General features: G+C 39.8%; 1 protein-coding gene across 1 annotated transcript; it reads right to left on the bottom strand.

Annotated features, from left to right (window-relative positions):
* Positions 1 to 1,138: 1,138 nt before the first annotated feature.
* map2k6 (mitogen-activated protein kinase kinase 6) lies at positions 1,139 to 25,673 on the bottom strand. Its single transcript, XM_029456335.1, has 12 exons — positions 25,376 to 25,673; positions 13,379 to 13,442; positions 12,336 to 12,384; positions 11,052 to 11,165; positions 10,146 to 10,265; positions 8,987 to 9,103; positions 8,804 to 8,855; positions 7,440 to 7,567; positions 6,285 to 6,362; positions 4,620 to 4,759; positions 1,931 to 1,976; positions 1,139 to 1,663 (listed from the first exon to the last, which is right to left on the bottom strand). Exons 1-12 carry the CDS (start codon positions 25,464 to 25,466, stop codon positions 1,586 to 1,588), a joined length of 1,077 nt encoding a protein of 358 aa, XP_029312195.1. The 5' UTR covers positions 25,467 to 25,673; the 3' UTR covers positions 1,139 to 1,585.
* Between the last annotated feature and the right edge of the window lie 237 nt (positions 25,674 to 25,910).

Raw genomic sequence — 25,910 nt, 5'->3', positions numbered from 1 at the left:
GTAAATATATCTGGGGGGGGGGGGAGGAACCCTCGATCTAAATAATAAAAATAATTAATACAATATTAATAATAATAGTAATAATATCCAGTTCTTTTCATGTTGAACATGGAGTGGAGAAGGGTTGTGATTGGCTCAGTACAGACAACAAGGAGAATATAGGCAATCTTCTCCCACAACTGACCACAATGTCAACACACACCTCACTTATAAATGCATGCGTCAAGTAGGGCTGCATGATTCATCAAACTTTAAATGCAATTCCGCGTCGTATCTGTGCAACCACACTACTTGTGTCTTTGCATTAGCAGGGCCGTCCGCTGCATTAAACTAAGTGCTAAACGTTGCATCCACAAGTGACTGCGTTACAACTGAACTGGTGCAACACGTGAAGAGTCAGAATCAATGAAATCAATGTGTCAAACAAAGTTCTGACAGAAAACTTGTTTCAGATGTTAACACATGTACGTGTCGCGCAAGCAAAAAATACATACTGCATCGAAACGCTACAACAAAGAACAAAAATGAAAGTATCGCGGCCACGAAAACTACCTGAAAAGCCTGGCCCCTGGCCACAAAAAACATAAATAACAGGAGCATCACTATAACGGACAAGCTCTCACAGGTACGATGAGACTGCAGAGGAAACATTTAAAAAAGTCTTACCCTCAGAATAGTGAGAGAAAACCATCATCTCAACTCTGACAACAAAAATCGCAATCGTTTTCCAGAATTGTGCAGCCCTACAAATGCACACATATCACGCACCAACTCACACACGCACACGCACACACTCACAGGCAGCCAGAGCCCAAAACGTGAAGTCGACCTCTTTTGTAATCAAGTGAAAGCAGTTGAAGTGCAGTACCTATTTGTGACCACTAGGAGAGCCTCCAACTGTCGGACTCTACAACTGTTCCTCATCTGAGCCTGTTTTCACCCAGAGATATATTCTGTACATGCAGTCAATTAATAAACCGATGCAACACTTGCTTTGAGTATACACACATTTAGATTATACATAGATAGCATTATATCATTCATCTTTTTTTTAATATATATATATATATATATATATATATATATATATATATATATATATATATATATATATATATATATATATATATATATATATATATATATATAATCTGCACCTCTTTTCACTAGCAAAAAGAAAAACAACAACCAGGAGGACAGGCTGAACTCCACACGGTCAACTCGCTGATTACCAACGATGTCTGAGTAGTAGGCGGTGCACAGAGGTTGTACAAATCTAACCACAGAGGGAGTTTTTGCATACAGACATTTTAAATTATTCCAGATTATGTGTGCGACACCCGTCTCCCCCACCCCTCCCGTGTCAGGTACTGTACAGAGGACATGGAGGCCAGGTGGGGGCGGGGATAAACCACTCGCTCTGCTGCGTCAGCTTCTCCTCTTATGCTCCGCCTGTCTGTTTCTGGAGGGAGGGGTGAGAGTAGGCTGCAGGTAAGAGGTGCTGCCATTGGTGCTTTTTGTTTGTTTGTTGTATTTTTTTTTCTTAATAACAGATCTTCCCTCCCTCCTGTGTGAGTGTGGCAACTCAGTCCCCCAAGATGACTTTCACAAAGCTAGCCACGTCGGTTTCTTTGGCCTCATGAGAGCTGAAGAAAGGATGTTGCTGAGGAGGAAAATAACATTCATTTAGTCTTAGAGTGCAATTAGAAATCATTAAAATATCAGATCTTTGGGATATGAGAACTGATGTATGTACCGAAGCATCACAGTTTATCTACTCATACAGTATGTGAGGGGTAGGACTTTCAGCCTCATGGAAGTAATGATCTTAGTGCACCCTCCAGTGTCTGATTCACAGTATTACAACATGCAGGTGTTAAAACAGCAGAATAATGACAATACAACAACATATACATACAAATACACTCACCATGAGTTCTGTGTAAGTCGGCCGCTCTTTGGAAACTTTCTTTAAGCTGCAGAAGATAACAAATAATCAACAACACAACAATTTAATTCATCACGAAGCTATAAATTAAACTCAGTCTTGTGCCTTCAGTCTGAAAGCTCGGCTTGTATTTCAAGTCTGAATCTCAGAGCAGTTTGGAGTGAGTTGTTACTTTCGCCTTTGGAAGTGCAGGAATACTTCACTTCTAAAATTATCATTTGTGTATCAATTTCTCACCCCCTGTAACCTTAAATTCCTGAAGAAAACTTGGCTTTATTCGCATGCCTCCGCCGTAATCAAAGTATCAAAAAACTGAGAAAAGTCTTGATGAATTGATGTGAATGGAGGTTTAACAACAGCGAAACCATATCGAAACATCCGTTTATATACTCACACAACTTGTGCAGTACAATCCAAGTCTCATTTATCCAGTCCTATGTTCACTACTTCCTAAACACAAGCGCATTTTCACTAACAATTAATACAAAAATGATCATTTTAGGGGTTAAGAATTCCTTTCAGCACATTTATGCATCAGACTTCCCTTTACAATAGAATCTGTGGCGATAGGATGTAAGGAATCTGCTTCATGTGTAACTCACAACACTGTCGACGTGCCTTTAACCGTGATGACAAAAAACACCTTTGTATTTCTACAAGGGAAAGTAAGAAACTGCCACTTCAGTTCAAAACTAAAGAAATCACCAGGGAATTAAACCAGTTTAAACTTCTCAAATCTGAGGATTTGCTTATTTTCTCTGTATATCGCTGTAAACTGATATTCTTGGATCTAAGAAAATCCCACAGGTTTGAGTTTGTCAAACTGAAGATATTTGGGTTCTGACATCAACTTAGAATCTAAGTAATTAATGGCTAATTAAAATAAATAAAAAATGCATTTGAGAATAAAGCGTCAGAGAGATGTAGGTGAGATATTCAGATATATTTCTCATGGAGAGTCCTGGCACGTCCCTAAGCATCCTGTCAGAACAGACTCTTGGCCTCACAACAGTAGCTACAACAAAAGAACGTCAACATGAACTCAATCTGATAAACGTGAACTAAACAACAACATTTAACAATTAACAACTGAAGAGATTAGTCACTACAGACAGACTAGTCTTCTTCCAGTTCTGTCTAAAGTGTTGGAAAAGGTTGTTTCAGAACATCTGCTACATCAGTTGGATTCAAACCATTATTTGCACCCTCTACAGTTCCCTCTCAGACATAACTATTCCACAGAGTCAGCGATTGACTACAATTGGAAAACAGTAAACAGTCACTTGATGAAGGAAATGTAGTGGGTGCAGTGTTCCTGGATTTAAAAAAGGCCTTTGACACTGTGAATCGTAAAAAACATAAAAACTCTCAATGTACAATTTATCTTAATGGTCACTGTCATGGTTTGATTCACATGAAAAGTGTGTCGTGATCATTAACTTCAAGTCTGTTACACAATTAAAAGAGGGATCCCCAAGGTACTATACTGGGTCCTATGTGTATTAATAACCCTCCAGTAACATGCCCTGGTATAGGTCTTCAGATGTACGCTGACGACACAGTCGTACATGGATCTTGCAGAAGTTGTGAAGTTGTTGCAGATGAGCAAGCCAGAAACTTAGAAAAAGTATCAGCTGCGCTCGATGCCTCCTGTTCGACACTGAACACTAACAAAAGTCCATCTGTTTTCTATTAAAAAGCTACCTGCAACACAATCCTTGAACGTTAGAATCAAAAGGTGAGTTAATTGAACAAGTAACAGAGATGAAGTATTTATATAAAAGTCATGCAAAAAAGATTTGTAAAATGATTAAGGCTAACCTTTGCTTTTTTTAAGATGATAGGAAATTGTTTGACATCTGACTTGCTGTTTCTAAATTCAATCATGTTCTCACACGTGTCCTACGGTTTGGCTGCCTGGTCCCAGACCGACCAGTCTGTAATTAAATCCAGAGTTTCTTTATAATCGGGCCTTGAAAACTCCGGACAAAAAGCAAATGCTGCATGTGAAGTAAATACAAGATTCTAAGTTTTGCATACTTATTATGATTTTCATTTTGTAACACTTGCGTTTAAATGCACTTGCTCCTCAGCCTTTCTGCAAATACACACAGAGCTGCAGTAGATCCACTAGAGCAGCTTCACGTGGCAACTTTAAGGTTCAATTCTGCAAATAAATCTTTTGCTCAGACAGATTTTTCTCAACAAAATCCTGGAATTTACCTAATGACTTGAAATCTGCTGCAGACTTCACTGCTCTTAAGAGAGCTACCACATCCTGCTCAATTCAGCAACAAACATGTGCTCATGTCTAGTTTGTAAATGTAATGTTTTTTAATGTGTGCTGTTTTCTGTTTAACCTCACTGTTGTAATAACCTAGTTTCATAAATGCCCTGTTGCAAACTATCATTCGCATTAAACACTATGATACTTGCATTGGAAAGCTTTTTGTATGCATATTGTATCTGTCCCTACCAAATAAACCATGACTAAATAAATAACTACAGCCCTCTCAGCTGGGAACAACACATTTCTGTCTGATTTATTGTGGCTTTGTTGAGCTGCACAGCGACTCTGCTGGTCGGCCTTCACCGGGTTTCTGTGTGGATGTGGAACTGAAAGTTTTCTGGCTAGTGAAAGAAAATATAGGACGGACAGAAAAAGACGTACCACAGAGAGGAGAAGTCCACAAACTCGGGGGAGAACTGGTCGGCAGGAAGCTGGGGTGAAGGTTCTTCCACCACCTGCTTCAGCTGCTGGAAGGGCGTGCCCCACGAGTCGTACGGGAAGCGCAGGATGGCGAGCTCGAGCTGAAACAGAGGTCACTCAAACCCTGAGAACATGAACCGTAGAAGAACAAGAGTGTCCAGGTTTTTAGGTCTTAACTTATCATGCTTTAATGGAACATGAGAGATGTAGTTATTCATCAACACCATCATCATCATCATCATCATCATCACGGGACACCGCTGTCAGCTATTTTGATAATCGAGTTATTTATCAAGCAAAAAAGACAAACACTCTCTGGTTCCAGCTTCTCCATTGTGATGACTTCACTGTAAATTAAATATCTTTGAGACATTTGTCATGATTTGGCATTCTACAGTATTTTCTGACATTTTTCTAGACTTAACAATTAATCCAAAATAACAATCAACAGATTAGAAACCACCTGCACATATGTTGCATTTAGAAAGAAAAAAAAACAATGTTCAAGTTTAAGTCACAATGTTTATTTCAGATTTTATTCTGATGTTTAATTCCGATATAATTGCACACATGGATGATAGTTTTGATTGGCGTTAGAGCAAACCTAATTAGTAGCATGTTCATCAGTTTTTCCAGTAATTTAGTTCCATTCTTGTTTTGTAGACTCGCAGCGTTTTGGATTTTCTGTATTTTCAGCACATTTCTTTATGCGAAGTCAAATTGATGTATGTCTTTCTCAAATATCTTTATTTATTCCCATCATATTTGCCACACATGTGCCGATTGTGTTCTCTTCAGCTGCTGAGGGTCGAGCTCTCTCGGCAGCCGTATTATTAATGATTCTAAAATCAGCCGGCATGTAAACCCACTCAGGGCCTCACAATATATCTCACGGTTTCACTTTACAAAACCCATTCAGACTTCACCCGGGACGTTAATGATAGCAGCTACCGAGCCTCCCGACTGTTTTACACCCGTCAGACGATTTCAGTATTCACTGTCCAGGTGAGAACTCTTAAGTTCTCCCAGAGTAATGACCCAAAATCACCGGTGTGTTTTACTCAACACATTGATTTCTCGCTCAGTCTCGTCCAGTTTGGATGATTTCCTGAAATTAAGACATAAAAAACTCCCTCCCATCTCCTCAGAATTCATAATGAATTTATTTCTCTAAAATGTGAACTGGACTCCTCTGTCCACCAAACACTTAGCGCTCTTATTGTCATTCAAATTAGACTTGTGCTGGAACATTTGCTGCTCGTCTGTAATAGCCACTCAAAGAAGCGAAGAGAAGGGGTTCAAATGATAGGAAATAGATTGCTGAATCCTCGACAGCAAAATATTCTCTGGTCTGAGTTGGAAATGTGCAAATGGGAAAGCTTTGAATATTTAACAACTCATAATAAAACGTCTAGACACTTCTTCGTCTGGAGCCGTGCCTCATAGAACAAGATTTCTCTTTTTATTATGAATAATTTTCATTCCTCACTTAATGAAGACATTTAGAAAAACTGAGACGGACCAATTAAGGAAATCAAATGTGTGCGTGAGAGCGAGTGAGATGAGAAGTTTCCAAGATAAATTCACACAGAAATTAAAAATAAAAAGTAATTAAAGCTGATTTACCATCGTGATTCCTAAACTCCAGATGTCAGATTTGACGCTGTAGCCTTTCTGGTTCGTCTCGGGGTTGATCCTCTCCGGCTGCGGGACAGAGGGAAGGATGATGTCACATATGGCAGCGGTTGTCAGGGATGACCCGCATGCTTCCCTGCCATCCTAAACTTCTTGTACACACACACAGACGGCGATGTTCCCCTGAGCCCTAACCTGGCCCTAAAAGCCACTCAGCCAACCAGCAGCAGAGCAGGTTCAAATGTAACTGTGAGGATAATGATGAGAGACCGAGAGGGGAACCTGACGAGCTCAGGCCTCAGTTACCAAAACGTTTGTCTTCATCACACTAAAGTTGTGATGTGCAAATAAAATAACTCATAAAGTCCAGTTGAAATTAAGTTGCACGTCTTTTCTGCTAAAGTTAACAGACTTGTGCGCACTGGTAAAAAGTTGTGAACACAACATTGGCATATCACTGACTTATCACCTTTTATGGTGAGCAAACTAAAATAGTTGATCGTTTATACACTTTTCTGTCCGCATGATGAACGTAAGGTGAGAATTGTTGCCCCATTAGTAAATGAGTCCATATTATATTTATTATGGAAATCCAATATGGAGCCTTGCCTGGGACCAGCCCCATTTCTTCCCCATATTTCCCCTTCACCTCTCATATATGAGGCCAGATGAGATGAGGGTGAGCGGTAACACACAGTTTGTGACCACACTTCATTATCAGCGCATCAGCCATTTGTTTGGTTCTAGTTATAGCAAGCTATTGGGGCTGTTTTACAAAACATACTTTGCTTTCAAATGAAATGTTCATCTTTTAAACACGTCGGCTCTCTTTAGTCTTTGTTTGGACTGCAACCCGGAGCATGTCTAACTGCATACATCTGTCCCTGGAGGCTAGTTTGGTCCATATGATGTCTCTACCAACTCCTGAAGGGAAATCTCTGTCTCTGCAGCTGCTAAATGCTCCACTATGTTCACCAGCTAGTCTCTCACAGCGTCTGTCTGCTGTTCAGGAGAAGCGTACAGTGTTTTGTTTTTTTACAGCATTTAATAATTCTCTGTAGGTAAAATAAAGCTTCAGGTTTGTAGGTTGTAAAACAGTTAAACTACAGCACACTGAATCCTTCTATTTGGCTTCTTTGTGCTTACCGCCATGTAAGGTTTGCAGCCAGCGTCCATGGTTTTAGCCACAGAGTCGACCAGGTAGCCGCTGATGCCAAAGTCGCACATCTTCACCTGGCCCTGAGTGTTGATCAGCACGTTGGAGGGCTTCACATCTGCAAAGAGAGGAAGACGACACGCCAATTTTAGTTTGTGTGGAGCCACTTTATGGCTTTGAAAAAGAAGAAATGTCACACTTTGTGGTCGTTGGTTATTTCTGTCACTTCTAATCTTTCTGAACGATTACATGAAGCTGTGATGCAAGAAGAGCCACACAGCGGTCATCGCTGGGCCTCCGAGGTCTGACACAGGAAGCATTATCCCTTAGAAAGGAGCATAATTAGAACTACGACTATAACCGTGTGTTTGCAACTTGAAGCTACTTGGCAACAAATAATGTGTACTTTATCTTTGCTGACTGTGCTCAAATAATACTGTACAGTTTGGGTTTTAAGTATGTTTTGTATTGTTCCAGGTTGCCATTTATTTCCATTTATTATCTCCGCCAGGCATAAGAGTGAACCCCAACTCTGCATTCAAAGTCAATGTTACCTTATTGCTGCAGGAATATGCAGTTTAAAAAGAAAAATCAATTACAGCTTGGGTCTTATTTTTGTACTTTTAAACATCATTTCTATAAGTTATGGTAAAATTGTGCTCACCAAGCGAGCTGTTGAGATCTGGGTGCACAGAGACGGTGACCAAAATTACAAAACTAAGACTCAAGTATTAATAGCCGTGTTTAAGCCGCTTCTAGGCAGCAGAAGAAGCTGCAGACCCATCATGTTCCCCAGCTCGTCTCTAACTGTGTCTATATGCTGAGCAGTTATTGGACGGTGGCTTTTTACAGCGTTTTCTCCGAAAACATCTGCTGCTGGAAACGACACTGAAGCGCTGAGAGGGAACTAAAACAGTAAAGCTGCGGGCCAGAAAACAAAAACAATGAGCTGAAAGATAATTATGCGTCAGTTCATCTCTGGGAGTGAATGTAACTTGAACAAAGAATAAATGCAGACTTGATGTCCACTGTAATGGATTAAATGACTCATGCTAGTTTCAAGAGTCTGCTGATAGATTTGAACATCCTACGGAAATGAACAGGAACCAATGGCTGCCTGAAAGGTCGGATGAAAGACATTCACATTTATTCAACACAGCAGCAGACGTGACTTAAAGTTAATGGGCTAAAACATGAAAAACACCAGTATGGTCCTTGAATGAGAGCTGGATGGAGTAAAGAGAGACAAAGAAAGAAAGAAAGCAGCTCAGTGCAGCTGATTGAGGATGCATCACAGAAGTGGATATTGACACGGTCTCTGGGAGGTTTAATGGGTTTCCACTCAGGCTCTTACCTCTGTGTATGACTTGCAGATTGCTGTGCAGATGCTCCAAAGCTTTTACTATCTGTAATAACAAAGCCCATTAATAAGCAAATGAGAGTTACATAACTATTATCTGTCGTTAAGCCAACACAGCGAGCATGTCATTTCTAATCGCTCATATTGTGCGCTTCAAAGTGATTTAAGTGAACCCACTGAGACGGCGATCTTTCCCAGGATGTCTTCGGGGATGCTCATGCCCTTCTCGATCACCTGCTTGTAGAACTTGTCGAGGGAGGTGTCCATCAGCTCCATGCAGATCCAGACGTCGCCCTGCCGACAGACAGGTCACATTTGGAAAGAGATGAAGAAAACAAAGCACCAGGACACATTCCAGACAGACGGACGGGAAGTGACAGATTTTCCAGTGTTTATAGTCACAGCGAGGAAATCCTGAGCATCCACTTGCTGCTGCAGGAAGTTGTCTGCATCCGCAAAATCTTCACAGGTGTTTGTCACGATTGGCCTGTTTGTCATTAGTGGTTCTAGTTTGGCTGCAAGTCAACAACAGAGATTTGGACTATGGACCCATTATTATTATTATTATATCATTATTATTATTTTTATTATATATAACAATTTAACTTTATTTAACATCTTTATTACATTTGTATATATATATATATATAATGCATATACACATATATACATATATATATATACATATATAGAAGCATAAATATTGGAAGATATGAAAAATAAATTGCAGTGCAATAAAAATAAAAACACAAACTTAAATACAAAAAATAAACACAATAAAGTGAAGAAAAGGTAAGTAAAACAGTCATTAAAATGGGTAAAAATATTTGTTGTTTTACTTATAATTATTATTCATAATTTATTTTTCACTAAAATGTACAGTTCAAACTTTACTGTACATTTGATCAAGATTAATAATCCACACCGAATCCAAGAGACACGTATTAGCTCAGAAATATCTTTGTCTGATATATTGCTATCAGATGTTAATGATTATCTTTAAATATCAATATTAATATCGGCAACTAAAATCCAGGAATGCATAAAAAGTTTTCCGTTCTTTACCTGATACAAAAGAAGCCAAAAGTGTCATCTAAATACATACTCTGAAATTAATAAAATAACGATTTAAATCTAAGTAAAAAAGATAAATATGAACAGACAACAGACAAGTTTAACTTGACAGCAGCAAAACCTTATGCTACCGCCACATTCAAGCTGGTACAAAAAATGTATTTAGGTTTGGTACACAGCCCTATAGTTCAGGCTCTAATTAGGCTGGTTGGCTCCTACTAGTGCAGCCTTGTAAGTGTCGTGCATCTCTCCAATACGTTACCTCTCTGAAAAGCGCTCCGTAGAAAGTGACTGTGTAGTAACAGTCCACTGTCCTCATGGAGATGTCCAGATCCATGAGCAGCCTCTTCTGCTCCTGGGTGTTCACTGTGGCCCGAATCCGCTGAGGGAGGACGACGGGAAGTACAACGGTTCAGAACAACGGTTCAGAACAACGGTTCAGAACAAAGGTTCAGAACAAAGGTTCAGGACAAAGGTTCAGAACAACGGTTCAGAACAACGGTTCAGAACAACGGTTCAGAACAACGGTTCAGAACAAAGGTTCAGGACAAAGGTTCAGAACAACGGTTCAGAACAACGGTTCAAAACAACGCAGAGTGAGATGACACGAAACTGAACGCACCGATATGCCATTTTCTGCCACTAGGGGTTTCTAAATCAAATCAATAACCTCAATAAGAGGATTCCTTTAGTGTCCATCGTTCTGGAGGTTTTTACTGTTTTTTATCCTCAGATTTCTCCTCTCCAAAACACACTGACCTGGTGATTAAAACCGATAAAAACACTGAATAAAGCAGTGTCGCGTTATGCTGTTTGGCTGCCGCTAACAACTAGCTCAGCTAGCAACTTAAGATCCTGCCTTCATGCGCTTAAATTATATACTTAAACGACCATGATTTGAAAAGTGTATCGGAAAAAAAAACAGAATAAAAAGTCGATACATGACCGTTAGCCTTCTTAAAATGTATTATTTATTTTAGCTTTGAAAGTTTTCGGAAACATTTGGGTTGATTTAAGTACACAACTCAACAAACTATATAAGTCCTAGGTGTAGTTGTTTTTTAGACATTGTAATGCGTAAACGTTACATATTGTACCTTTAAAGATTCTTTCATCCATATTCCCCACCATGTGAAAGCACGATTGTTGAAATGCAGAAATGACTCACCTTCACAGCCATGATCAGGCCACTGGGCACGTGCCTCATCTTGTCCACCACGCCATACGCTCCTCGGCCGAGCTCGCAGATCTGCTCCAGGTCATCTGCCTTCACCTCGAAGTTCTGCCCCGGACACAACGAGAGAACAAGGGCCAGGTGAGAGGTGGACACAAACTCTTTAGACTTAACACAGCAAGAGAGATAACAGTAAAAACAAGCGTGGGTATATCTCATCTCGGTTTTAAAGAACATGTACAACTACTTGCAGTAGTGGAAAGTAATGAAGCACATTTACGCAAGTATTGTACTCGAGGTACTTCTAATTAACTTGCGTATTCCATTTTATCCTACTTTATATTTCTACTCCACTGCATTTCAGAGGTACATTTTGTACTTTTTACTCCAATACATTTGTCTGACAGCTTTAGTTACTTTGCAGATTAAAGATGAAGTGTTCCTTTATGTGCAGAGCAAATTCTCCTACTTCTTAAGTTAAATAAAGTCTTGAAAATGCATCAACATAAAGCTGAAAACAGACTGAGAAACCTATGAAAAGTTGACTTTTTAGAGACACATGGTTCTAACAGGACAGAGACAAAGATACAAACATGATAATCTTATAGAATATGATGCATTGCTGTAGATTAAACTACCCAACAGAATATAAACTGTAATATTAATCCAAAAACAACATAAATAATAGTAGAACACTGACAGGGAACATTTTGCTGATGATATTTAATGTAAGGTTTTGAGTGAAGGGATTTGACTTGTAGTGGAGTATTTTCACAGCGTGAGTACTTTTACTGAAGGACACCGGCTACATGCACAATGTAAATATGCTGTATATCAGAATCACTAAACGCCTGCTTTCTTGTGATTTCTCCATAGTGCATCTTGCTGCACTATGGAGAAATCACAAGAAATCATTCACTTTGACTTCTGGCCAACTCATGCACACAAAGAGCAGGCCCCTCTGCCAACGGAAAATTCCACTTATTTGATGAGTTTAAAATAAATATTTTTACTGCCTGTTGGGCAATAAAAGGCATTCCAGTCTCCCCACAATCAGAAGTGTTCAATTCGGCTGTAATGTTCACCGAGGCGTTCTTTACAGCTAACAGACCCTTTACTGAGCCAACCTGTGTGGACCACAAATACACTGGGAGAAGGAAAACAAGTCAACGCTGATGAGTTATGCAAGAGAAAAAACATAAACCGCAAATGGGATTAGGAAAGGTGCAAAGATGAAATATGTCCTGATCTAAAAATGAGTCAAAGAATTAAAATTACCTTCTCTCCGATGGTTACACAAGCTTTCGAATCCAAATCTCTGGGTGGTCTGAAACACACACACAGACATGTTATTACTTATAAACTGGTTACATTTGACTTCTCATGTTCTCTGTTCTCCACTAGTCTGTTCATACTGAGCTGATGAAGAAAGTGCGGATCTTGAATTAAATTGTTCTTCTGTCAAAGTTACAAAACAGATTTATAAAACCAAAAAAAAAAAAGACAAAATAAATAAAATACTAAAAAAAGTTTATAATCAAAAATAATAAAATAAATTATAGGATTTAAAAATAAATACAATTATAAAAAAACAAAATGCAAGAAAACAATATCACAAAAATCACAAAAGAGAAAAGAAATCCATTCAGAAATAAATAGAAAATGTTTTATTATTAAATAAACAAAATAGACTAAATTAAACTAAAATTAGAATATAAAAAAATCACTCAATTGATAAGATGTATTTAGAAATGTCATTCAAATTATAACATTTATAAAATAAAAATTTAATTTTAACAATTAATTTAACAATGTTAAAGCAAATTTACATAGAGTGTAATACAGCTGAAAGTCTGACTCTGACACTTCATATGAAGATGGCTTGAAACCAAAACGCCTTTTCTCAATGAAGATGATTAACTTTGAGACATACTGAACGTTTAGTTTTTCTGAAGCTCAGAATAATTTTGCTGTACAAGCAGCTGCAGTCTGAGCTTCATGTTAACAAGAGCGAGGAGAGGATGTTCCTGGAGTAGGAACAAAATGTACAAATAATTATTGTGTTGAAACTGTGCAAATGTCACGGGTGTGATGAGAAGAAATTAAACCTTTTACATTCACATTTATGTTCAAGTTACAATATCCAGGACAAGCTGATTGTGAGTGAAATGTTGATATGAGCATCATTAAACTTCTCTCTCCTGTTGCAGTTTCTCACATTTTCATTTCACACATTCAACATTCTGTCAACTAGGTCGAGGTTTGTGTGCGATGAATAAAAAACCTTGGATCTGATCATTGTAAACATTATGTAGTCTTACACTGCGGCGGGAGGAGGCTGCTCGAACACCTCCTTGGGGAGCTTGAGCACCGGCTTCCTCTTACCTGAAAACACACAACGTCATTAGACTGAGGTTAGAGATACAACCTTGATGGAAACCACGAAACGATATACAGAGATTTTACTGTTTGTGCCAAGGTAAATGTCCTGTTAATATCTGTCAGGCCATTGTGAACAATGTTGCAAATCAATATTACATTTCTTTTATATATTTTCATGAATGTGATAAATTGATTGGTCAAGCATGTAATCATCCTCAACTGATTTTCCGCCAAAAAACAACTTAGTTTTATAATTTTTTATGTCAATAATGCAATTAGAACTGCAACCAACGATTATTTTTATTATCGATTAATCATTTATTCTATAGAATGTGAGAAAACTGTGAAAAAGGTTTCAAGAGCGTCTTCAAGGGGACGTCTTCAAAGCAAATGTCCAAAACCCAAAGACATTCAGTTTGATGATATATGAAGCAGTTAGGCCTGTCGCAATAATACTGTATTAACCTATTGTACAATATCTGGACGTGACCTCAATTATTTTTACGTAATTTACTTATTGTACGATATATGGACATGACATCTATCATTTTAGCATTTTGAACTTATCGTACGATATATGGTCATGACCACAATCATTTTAGCATTATCAACTTATCGTATGATATATGGATGTGACATCTATCATTTTAAAGTTATCGACTTATCGTACGATATATGAATGTGACATCTATCATTTTAACGTTGACTTATCGTACGATATATGGACATGACCCCGATAATTTTAGCGTTATCGATTTATCATACGATATATGGAGGTGACCTCGATAATTTTAGCGTCATCAATTTATCGTACGATTTATGGACATGACCTCCATAATTTTTACGTTATCGACTTATCGTATAATTTTTGCTGACCTTGATATCGCCCGTTGTGTTACATGCGTGTTTGTTTACATATCATTATCCCCAACATTTTCGTGAACATGATTCTAGAATAAACAGCAGGGTTTTACTTACCATTGTTAGATTTGGGTATTGCGCAGACATTGCATATTTTTGTTAACAGACTTTGAGAAGCCATTTTAATAATTTTTACTGGTTGTGTGGTTTTATTTAATTTATGTTTATTTAATTTATATTTTGTTTTATACATTTTTTCACAATTCCAAAGAATTAAAGGATCATTGCTCTTTTAATGGGTGTACTTTCATTATTCTGCTATTATATTATCATTATATCAGTGGCATAAAATGGTCTTAAGATGAAAATATTACAATATCGTCCAACAAATTAGTTATTGTGACAGGCCTAGAAGCTGTGAATTATTTGATTAAAGACAATTCAAATTGTTGCCAATTAATTTTATGTTGAAAAATAGGTTTATTGTCAGCAATAGTTTCACTTAACGTAACATATCTGTGTGTAACGCACCGGCATCTCAGTATTTATACACACTTCTGAGATGGTTCAGTGAAGTAAAAGCAGAAGAAAGCAGACTGATGAGACTCCAGAGAGGAGAGGACGATTTCACTGGCAGCCGAGCATACCACAAGATGAAAGCATACTTAACTTCTTAACATAGCTCAGGATGAGAGATCAGTTGATCAGAGTTCATCCTGGCCAACCTTTTACTCTCTTTCTCCCTCCAGAAACAGGAGAGCAGTCTGTAAACCCCTTAATGGGAACTTTCTCTTAATTTCCAGACAAGCTACTACAACTGAAATGAGGACTAAATCAAATCTATTTTAAGATTCAAGAAAAAGGGAAACTTCAATCAAACCTTAAGAACATTGGAGTGTACCACTGCTAGTATTTGTGCACGTATCTGCAGATTCGATGTCAAAAAGCTGATGATTTGCTGCTTCTCTACAGCGCTTACAGCAGCCATCCGGCAGTTAAAAACTTCCACTGATGCAAAATGACTCAAACTTCCTGAAGCAATCACTCAGACCAACACAGAATGCTTCTTATGTATTACATGCAGGCTACGATTTCTACATTTCCTGTTGACTGCATCAGTGGCCGAAACTCTTTCTCATCATTGACACTTACGGTTGGATGCAGTAAGTGACTCCAGATCCTCCTAATTGAATGCAACAAGCGCTGAAAGCAAGAAGAGGAAGAAGAGGAAGAGGAGGAGGAGGAGGTCTGGCAGTTCTGGTGTGCTTGCTCTATCTGGAGGTGCTGCAGTAATGTTTAATGGTCGGGTGCCTTGTTAAAGGGGTGTCACAGGTTCCTAAGGGTGTGACTCTGTGTGACTCTGTGTGAATGTGTGTGTGAGCGTGAGCGTGAGTGTGTGTGTGTGTGTGTGTGTGTGTGTGTGTGTGTGTGTGTTTGCCTGGTCTCCAGCAGCATCTGGCTCAAACCTCCTCAGACTGGGTTGAACTGTGCTACAAGCCTATCAAAAGTTTGTTGCAGATTTGTTCTGACGAAGGCCTCTGATGCAGAACTTGTGTTTTTGTTGGTGTGTGACGCTCTGAGCAGCTGACTGACGCATAAAGCTTGAAGGTAATATTTAAGGTCACCACACTGTGCGCCGCCCTATGATGTAATAATGTGCTATTAGAAGTAAAACTGAAGGTGTGTCTTCTTCAAAAGACGAGGAGCAGCTCCGGAACGGATAACTGGAATTACTCACATTGCTGTCTTGTGAGAAAATAAACACAAGTAGCTGTGGATTAATCTGTCAGTCGAAACACTGTCACACACACGGTGCGTCCAGTATGTCCTGGTTTGTTCAAACAGTACAGGGTGTGCCGCGGCTGTGCTATGCGGCCCTCCACCGGTGGCCTCTTGCTGCCTGCCTCCTGGTCTCCACTTTCCAAAGCAGCTTTGTTGTACTAAAATGTCAGTTTGAGCCCCTCCTACATGCATTTACACAGACAACAATAGTAACTGGAAACCAACTCTGCTAACACACTGAGAAGCAGAGAACACTCAGAGAGAGAGAGAGAGAGAGAGAGAGAGAGAGAGAGAGAGAGAGAGAGAGAGAGAGAGAGAGAGAGAGAGAGAGAGAGAGAGAGAGAGAGAGAGAGAGAGCACCTGCATGATCCTCTCAATGTGTTCTTTATAGGACAATATTTTTCACCTGCATGTTAATCTGAATCAATATACTGGAATCATGCTGATTGGCTGCGGATGTTTAAGGGAAGTCAAAGATAACACAGCTGACATACTTTATACACCAATACTGATACATCTGCAACAAGCCTATATCTGCCTGTATCAGCCTGATGTATGGGTCTAACTCTAATGCACATATCTTCTCACAAAATCTAAACCAAACTGCACGCAGATCAGATTGTCCCATAGACTGTATATAAGAAGTGGACATAGTCACCGTGACTGAAGCCTTCAGTTCTTGTTTTTTTGGAACCCGAAGTGAACAAGACATTTTTAGGCAACAAAAATATTACAAGTAACTTCCATGAAGTGAAAACATACTGTGAAAAGATTAAAGTTCAACACAGATAAAACTGCAAAATCGGACAACACCGTGGTAACGACCTGTCAATCACAAGGTAGCCACGAAGCATATGCTGCTTTATTGCTTATTTTACTCTAAATGGAACACAATTTACAAAATGTTACAAAACATTGTGCTGTATTAAAGATGACTTTAAACTAATGATTGAGACGATAAACTCATTATGAAAATGTTTACTGAGGTAATAAATCAAGTTAAAAGTTTCTCATTTTCAATTTTCTCATAGACTTCTATACAATCAGATACTTTTTGCAACCAGTGGAATCACCCCCTGCTGGTCATCTGAAGGAAAGCAGGTTTAAGGAGCTCCCGTATTTACTTCACTTTTCTGCCCCGGAGGTTGCCTTTCACAGTCAAATCAGTATTGCAACTATAACAATATTATATTACTATTACATTTTAATTATTTTTTTTATGTTGGGGAGAAGGATAAACTAAAGGAGACAACTAGTGATAATAATATGAAAGAAGAAATTCAGTATTTGTAGGCACTTGAATATTAAAACATCTAAAGACACTGAGCGCATAATTAACAGTGAAAGTCGGACAACCTAATGTAGATTAGCCTCTGGTGTTGAATGCAGGATTAGAAGATGTGGATCTACTTCCCCTAAACCTAACTCTTAAAATGTCAACGATATTACTTAACGTTCCGGTTATTGGTGCACACATTAGGCTTTTTCTTTGACACATTCCAGGCTCGGCACTAATGGATCCAGATCCACACCCCAAACTAGTCACTTCCTCTTGGCTCATGATCTAACCTTTTCTCCAAATTTCACTGGAATTTGATTTATGGCATAACCTGGTATTAACAAAGCAGAAGTAACCACAGCTTCCACATGAAGAGAACGGATCAATAAATACTTTGCATTGCATTAAACATGCTTGGATCTTTGTCAGATGATTGACCTCAACCAATGTCGGAACAAAAGCTTCATTGTGTGTTTATAATCAAGCAACGGCATCCTTTTTCTTTCTCCACAAGCGTGTACAACGACTGAAGAATCTTCTGCCTTACAGCCGTCAGTGCGCTCAGATCATGAGACAAGAAGCAGCATGCTCTTCAGAGGAGGAAGACAGATTTATTTTTAAAACCTCAGCATGCACATTAGCACGCACAATGCATTTCAGTACAATTCAATATGAAAACACAGAGGCGAGACACAAAGCCTTGCAGTAAGTCATAAGAGCTGCATGTTGTGGTGATGATGCAGGCCATCCAGCAGCTCATATACAGGGACATGTCTCTAACATGAACGCAGGATCCAGAGCTGAAAAACCTGCTGCTACTGACAGATAGAAAATGACAGAAAGAGAACGAACAGAGGTGTAAGAATGAGAGAGGGGGTGTGGGGGGGGTGAATTATGTAATCTATGTGGTTGGCAGTAACAAGCATGCGCTCTGCTTTGTAACACAATGCAACGATAGAAAACAAAATTCAGATCCTTGACCTAAAGTAGAAGTAGCAGTTAGAGCTCAAGCTATTATTGAGTCGAGTGGGTCAACAGAAAATTCCTCAGCTGCAATTTTGATAATTAATCAGTTCAGTCATTATTGAAAATGCCCCAAAAAACCCCCGCTGGTTTCAGCTTCTCAAATGGAAAGATTTGCTGATTTTCTTAGTTATCTATGACAGTAAATGGAATATATTTGGGATTTGGTCACATTTATTCACTATTTTATTATTAATAATAATAATAATAATAATAATAATAGTTATTTTATGCAGCTGTTACATTTTAATTTGTGTCTTTTCCGCATTACAATTACAATGTCTAAAATGGTAATGGTCCGTTCCATATCCCCTTTGTGCATGGGTCAGCGTTGTTTGCCAGAAGCTGTTATGAAGTGACTTTTTATCCAGTTCCAAGCCACCTTTTTAACAATACACTTTTTTAGAATCTTGGTCGTCCTTAACTACAGTATATATTTTAAACGGATGCAATATTTTAGTCATCGAACGTCTGGATCTTAAGTTATCGGAGAGACTGAGCTAACATTAGCATCCTGTGGCTTCATTCAGTGCTTTTACCTACGTGACAATGACATATTGTGTTTTAACTTCTTGTCTAGTCTAACCCCAGACACGGCATCATATTTTCTATGAGTAAAAAGTACAAGCAGTGAAGTAAAAGTATTAAGTAGCTTAAAATGGAAATACTCAAGTACCTAAGGCTATACTTATGAGCAATCTAAAAATATCCCATTTCAAACTCCAGATAATGTTGCATAACTCAAATACACAATTCCTTCCTTTATTCTAGCTGAGCTCAGCATAAAACTTGCGTACTGTGGCAGGCAGTGTGGGTTAATTAAAAGCAGCAGTACATATCAGTCCCAGTGATTTGCAGCACATGAGCTCAAGTATGCAGTGAAATGCCAGTGAGGCCACAGGAGATGGGTGTTTGTATGTGCTCCCAGTTTCTGACACACCCGATATGAGCATGCATTCAGCCTCGTCATGCATGCGTGTACGTTTGTGAGCAGTGAAAGGAAAAATATTATGCTGACAGGAATGTTTGTAGGGCAGTAAGAGTTTGCAGAAAGAAACGGAGACGTGCATGCAGAAAGCCTCGGTGTGTGAGGCCAGATGATGGCCAGCCTGCGTGATGATGAGCCCCGGATCACAGGGATACAGGGCGCCCGCTGCTACCCACACATGCACTCTGGCTGGAATTCTAACAATCCCAAGAGTTCCTCAATGGAATTCCTCAGAGCCAGAGGAAGACAGATCAATCGCAGACGGTGGGAGGAAGTGACAAAAGGAAGGACATGAACAAACAGCAACACGGGACAGAGGGAGGGAGGGAGGGGTGGGGCGGCTGGTTTGCAAAAAGAGATTTGAAAATAACACCAGCCGGAGCCCTCGGTCGCTCTGGCAGTTTGTGAGATACTCTACACTTCCAAAGATGGCTGATCCTTTAGGTTACAGCTGTCGGAAGCTCCTTTGGGAATCATGTCGTCACCGGCTCACGCTACACTTCCTGTGCATTTGGCTCAGCGGAGCCTGTCGGTATCAGCTTCAGGTCGCCCCAAAGCAAGAATGCTGCTAACACTGACCAAATCCAGGAAAATGACCTGAGACCACGATGGCACGGACATGACACTTACTGAGAGGCCCAGATAAACATCCTGCAGGTTCATCTCACCGTAGTCAAACTGCTTGCTTTAAACCTACATTATTTCAAATGACCAGCAGGGGGCGACTCCACTGGGTGCAAAAAGAAGTCCGATTGTATAGAAGTCTATGAAGTCACTTGATTTATTTCCTCAGTAAACATTTTCCTAAAGTGTTTCTAGACTCAACCGCTAGCTTCAAGTTTCTTCAATACAACATGATGTTTATTTTGTAACTCATGCCGCAGCAATGTCGGGTTTGTGTGTAGTCTGTGTTTTTGGGTTCATTGTTCAGCATTCGGTTGTACTTAGCTCTCGTGTCATTTTTGGTTTCAAAATTTTGCGATGGCCAAAATTAGAAACCCCCCGACTTAAAAAAAACATTGGGTGACGTCGTCACAGTCACTTACACTTCTTGTAAACAGTCTATAGTCAGAGTGTGTTATAGGACCGCTGCTCCGGACCACCAACCAAACATTTCACGATGTTTTCTCACGATTGTCAACTGTCATCATGAGATGACATGGCTCAAGACCTCAAAATCTTGCACTGCCTGTTCCACAACCCTGTAACAATCTGACCTGAATATAGATAGTTTTATGGCCAACCCTCTCCTGTATACACTAGCTTACGCTGTCTTCACGTCGTATGTGAGAGCGTATGTGAACTGGAGTCAAATTCCTTTTATGTGTCAACATACTTGGCCAATAAAGGTGGTTCTGATTCAGAAACCACACACTGTAAAAGGAGACCATATTCATCCTCATGAAAGCACTGAACATATTATAACACTCACCTGATTTACTGCAAGGCAACAGGCCATGTGGAAAACCAAGAATCACTTCAAGACTCTAAATGAGAGCCAGATTTTAAACACTGCTGTTGTTTTACAATGAAGCATTATTTTGCCAAGCATTTGTCAGCCGTTCACTTCATTACGTAATTGTGACGCCATTTTAACATCAATCCATAAAGTCAGTCCATACTTGAATAAGCACCCAAGTCAACGGCTGACTGACCAGATGAAACCTAGAAACATTTCTGTCACGTTTCCAACACGGCTGAAGCCCGAGACGAACTCCGTCACATTAACAGACTAACATAATGCACAACGGTAATTCATTAGAGGACCCACCCGTGAGAACCGGAGTTGAGTGCCTCTTTGCACTCATGACTGTCAAACTGAGTCACCGATGCAAGCTCAAATGATACATTCTGCATCCACGCTGCTGTGAGGGTGTGTGTGATGGAAATGTCGTCATCTGCTCGTGTACGCACAGAAAACGGGAGATAACTAATAATTGAGTGATTCACGCCTTTTGTCCGTTTCTGCACTTTATCCGTCACTACAGATGAAGCCAGTTTAGATGTATGCTGATCGTTAGAGGATTAATTGTTCAAGTCCTTTAAATCAAGTAAATAAATAAATCAAAACTTGTCTGACTGTTAATAAATGAAACAATTGATCAAAAATGTATCAGGAGATTAATTGGTAACATGAAAAGACAAATAAAACACTAACTGGAGCCGGTGATGAGTTGTTATATTCAACACAAGCGGAAAACACAAAAAAGCACAAAAGGTGTGAAAACTGCTGGCTGCTGGGTAATGTCTGCGTGAAGGACCTTCATGTTGCGCTAATACAATTACAACTGTACAACATAAAAATTCAACCCAGAGGAAATAGCAGCCGCTGCAGCAACTTTCCTCAATCACCATCCACATGTGAAGAGAAATGTTTGGCAGTAACTAAATTCTCATTGGGAAGACGAACAGTGTTCGCTTATCAAATGCATGCAACTTCAGTGTAGCACAAATATGTTCCCCTCTAGAGGAAGAGGAGTTTTACCTTTGATCTTTCTTTGTTTTTCAGACAATTCAGAACTGAGATATAAAACAGAAGATGTGCAGGATGGAGTTAAAGGCACAGAATGGAAGTACGTGCATCGTGCAAATAAATAAAGCAGATCAATGTGCCCATCCACCTGTAATCAATTACATTATTTGCGTCAATTACCTTGCAGTGTAAGGCTATGCTACGGTGCAATGACCCCTCCCTCCTCCCCCCACCCTCACCCCCATTCTCATCCCATGTCAGCAGTGCAATGTAGAAACCTGCTACCATCACGAAATGGTCAAGGGGTTACTCCAGGTTGAACAGAGACCTGGAGTTATGCGTCTGTCATTTTCAGCACACACTCTTTTATTTAGCTTTACTGCAAAAAAGGAAGTCACAGTAACAGCTCACAGCTCTGCTGAAATAAACAGGAATTGTTTAAAATTTCCTAAATAATGTTGCCAGCTCTTTGCAGTCAGAGAGGTTTCTGTAGACTGAATGCATGCACGCTTAGTCAGTCAGAAAGAGAAGTACAGTTAGTGGATCATGTGAACAATGCTCTGAACAATTCTACTGTGATTGCAGCAAAAAACAGCCACTATAGGCCTGGAACTGGACCAACAATTGCCCCGTCGAAACAGCAAATTTAGTATCTGTGCAGCTGTAAACGCAGCCTCCATTTGCATGACAAACGGGGACATTTGTGCAGGGGCGCGAGGGCCAGCCGAGGCTGCAGGGGGACACGAGCTGGGAGGGCCGCTGTCACACTGCCATCGGCCAGCCGAGCACACTACAGCACTCAGCACAGCGCACAATGGTGAGGGCAAAAACTGTCCAGCCACACAGGGCAGCGCTCGAGAAGGAGACGCAAGGGCTTTACATGCATCTCTCAGTCAAACGATATGAGAATAGAAGGAAACCAGCAGCAGGGTGAAGGGACTTCGCTCAGTCTGGCATGATTACAATAAAACACAAGGACACGGTGCTTATTTTAGCGTTGCAGATGTGTACTCATTTCCTTCAGTAGTTGAAAGTCATAAAACCCTTTTATGTTGTACAGTCTGTGTACGGCTGCAAGTAACAGTTTGCTTCTTTTTTTGGTGCAAAATCAAATGTGTTAATTTAACTGAGATTTTAAAACTGTACATTTATCATGTTTGTAATCTTGTTAACGTATTCTTCGATCAGATAGTTCAGTTTGATCATAATCATTTAGCTAATTGTAGGTTATTATTGTGTTCTTGTACTGTTACTTATATATTTGGTAACATTTTGTAACATCACTACTAGAACTATTTCTTTTGCAGAAATTCTTAGAAATTGATCTAAAATCTGCAATAACTGTTTATGGTGTTTGACCACTCGGACGCAGTCCCACAAAACATCTGAGAAGTGAAGCGTTGGAGCATTCAACATCATAGATGGAGAAATCGCTCGTAAAGGCAAAGCTGTTTGCTACCGTACAGTAACATTAGCTCATCACTCCCTAAGGCGCCATGAAAGAACTGAAACCAAATGTCAATTCTGTAATGTAGTTTGTAATTAGGCTACATGGGTTTGAATTCATTCCAATTATCTATGCATTAGTTCTCATGCGCTCAAAGTTGACTTACTTTTAACAACTGACACTACTGGGACTTCACAGATTTGTATTCTGTATTATTCTTATTATTTCTTTCAGCACAATACTTGTACTTTGTAAAATCTGTTTAGAGCTGCAACTAACAAATATTTAATCATTATGAATACATCGATTATTATCTTCAAATTGCTTTTTTTGTCTGATCCACAGTTTAAAACCCAAAGATACTCAGTTCACAATCATATAAAACTGAAAAAGCAGCAAATCATGACAGTGTAGAAGCTGGAACAGCAAATACTTCATACGTGACAAACAATTTTCGAAAATGCCAAAGACCGTATCCGCCACACTTTCCTAAAGCCCGGCGCAATGCCATCCGATGGCCTTTTTTGTTCAAACAACAATCCAACAGAAAGAAATAATCTAATCTATTATCACATAAGCAGCAGAAGAGCAGCAAACCCTCACAAATGACAAGTTGGAACTTATTTTCCTGTAATAAACTAATCGTTGCAGCACTAATTAATTATTTGCTTTGACGTACTAATAACTCCTGCTCTCACATGGCTGCAGCAGAACCGTTTATCTGGCCTGGAAGTGACTGACAGAAGTAATTTCGTCCCCAGTGCCATTTTGTTTTTGTTTGTCATACCACAAAAAGTCAAGACTAGAACTTGATGTAGTGAATAATCGACCCACAGTTTACGTCTATTATTCCTTTCAGATCTAGATCTGTGGGTGTGGTGTTTTCTGCACCTTACTACACCAATGAATGACAACAGAAACCTACTTCTGCTCTCAGGAAAGTCCCAAACCGACTCATTCATCTACAAACGGAAGAAAAAATGTCTGTGCACTATTCATCACCATGAACGGGCTGCAACAAGACAGTTCCTCTGTACGTAGGTGGGTGGACAATTGACTGTAACAGATAAACACTGTGAGGCTCTGACCATCAGGGGCTCTCTTTCCTACCTGTACACATCCTGTATAGCCTCTGTGTGTGTGTGTGTGTGTGTGTGTGTGTGTGTGTGTGTGTGTGTGTGTGTGTGTGTGTGTGTGTGTGTGTGTGTATTCTGCATGTTGTGCAATGAACCAGCCTCACTTTGGACTTCTTGGAAAACACAGTACAGGGAGGACTAATGCCTGAGCTGCTTACACTGCAGCTGTTTTTCTTCTGCAGGATGCATTCACTGATGATCTTTAAGAGCTCTCTGACTGCAGATACTCCACAGATCGTGTTGTTGCTGCACAATAAAGTTGGGGTCAAAGTATGACATGCATGCTTTCGTATGCATGCTGAGGAAAAAGAACATCACGCACCCAGGGGTTTGACACATATCCAGTTGCCAGGACAGAGTGGGACTTTTTGCTTGGAGACTTGGATTTTAATAGCCTAAAAACCCTGCTCTTGAGCTCACCACCACTTCAATGCTCACAACTAATTCTATTATTAGATTTTTATTTTCTGTGCCATAAGCAGAAACAAACAAACACCCAATAAACACTCAAACTTGACCACTGACAGCTGCAGGTTGTCACGTCATGTTGCCCTCCTGCAACAAAGCACGCATATGTGTAGCACTGCACGCGACATGGCTTTCCTTATTTACCTTGAGCAATAGTCACGAGCCATGCATCAACTCGGGCAGAGTTTATTATAAAGAGTTGCAGTGTCCTTATCTATCTCGTGACTATTAAAGGCGCCCTGTGCTCAACATCCCTGCCTGTAACGCGAACAACGTCAATATGAGTGAGTACACACAGCATCGTCTTACCAGGAACTGTGCAAAGGGGAAGATCTTAAACAGGAAATGCAATTGACCCTTCTAAACCATCTAACTTTAAAATGCACCGGCCGTGCTCGAGCTGCAGCGGTGCATGTTGCAAACCGTGCAGCAGTGATTGCATATCGCTAGTATTGCACAGATCGGTTTCATATTCTTACCTCCCTTTGGCTGAGACATTTCCCCCTTGCTTTGATGAGGGGGAGGGGAAGCACAAAAGACTTTGCCTTCTTTTTCACTCCCTCCCTCCATCGCCCTCGCACTGGAGCTTCAGCGGCTTGCTTTGCAACAAAGATGCAAAATACAAGCCTCGATCTTCATGCACTTGGAACCTTTTTGCGTCCGGAGCGTGCGTGTAGGTGCAAAGAGCGATGTTACAATTGCACAGCCCTCGCAGGCGTCGGGAAAAGAGGTAATTTTGCAATTGCACTGCAAAGAATTCTCCGCAGCACTTACATGATGGGCCAAGGCTGGCAGCTGAAAGCTCCTAACTTGGATCAGTGTGAGCCCCTGCGAGAGAACGTTCTTCCTGCTTGGAGCGCAAAGGATAATGGGAAATGTAGTCTACAGCGGATGTATTTACATCTCTGTGCTGTTATTGTTTTAACTAGCGCTTCGATGTGCAACGAGAAGTGAAAGGTGTTGTGCACTGGTAAAAAGTTAATTTTACTCAAGTAAGACAATTAAATTAAATTT

Source organism: Cottoperca gobio, chromosome 19, assembly GCF_900634415.1.
Source record: "Cottoperca gobio chromosome 19, fCotGob3.1, whole genome shotgun sequence".
Classification (NCBI taxonomy): domain Eukaryota; kingdom Metazoa; phylum Chordata; class Actinopteri; order Perciformes; family Bovichtidae; genus Cottoperca; species Cottoperca gobio.
The sequence above is the reverse complement of the archived record's forward strand: the minus strand, read 5'-3'. Positions and strand labels throughout refer to the sequence as shown.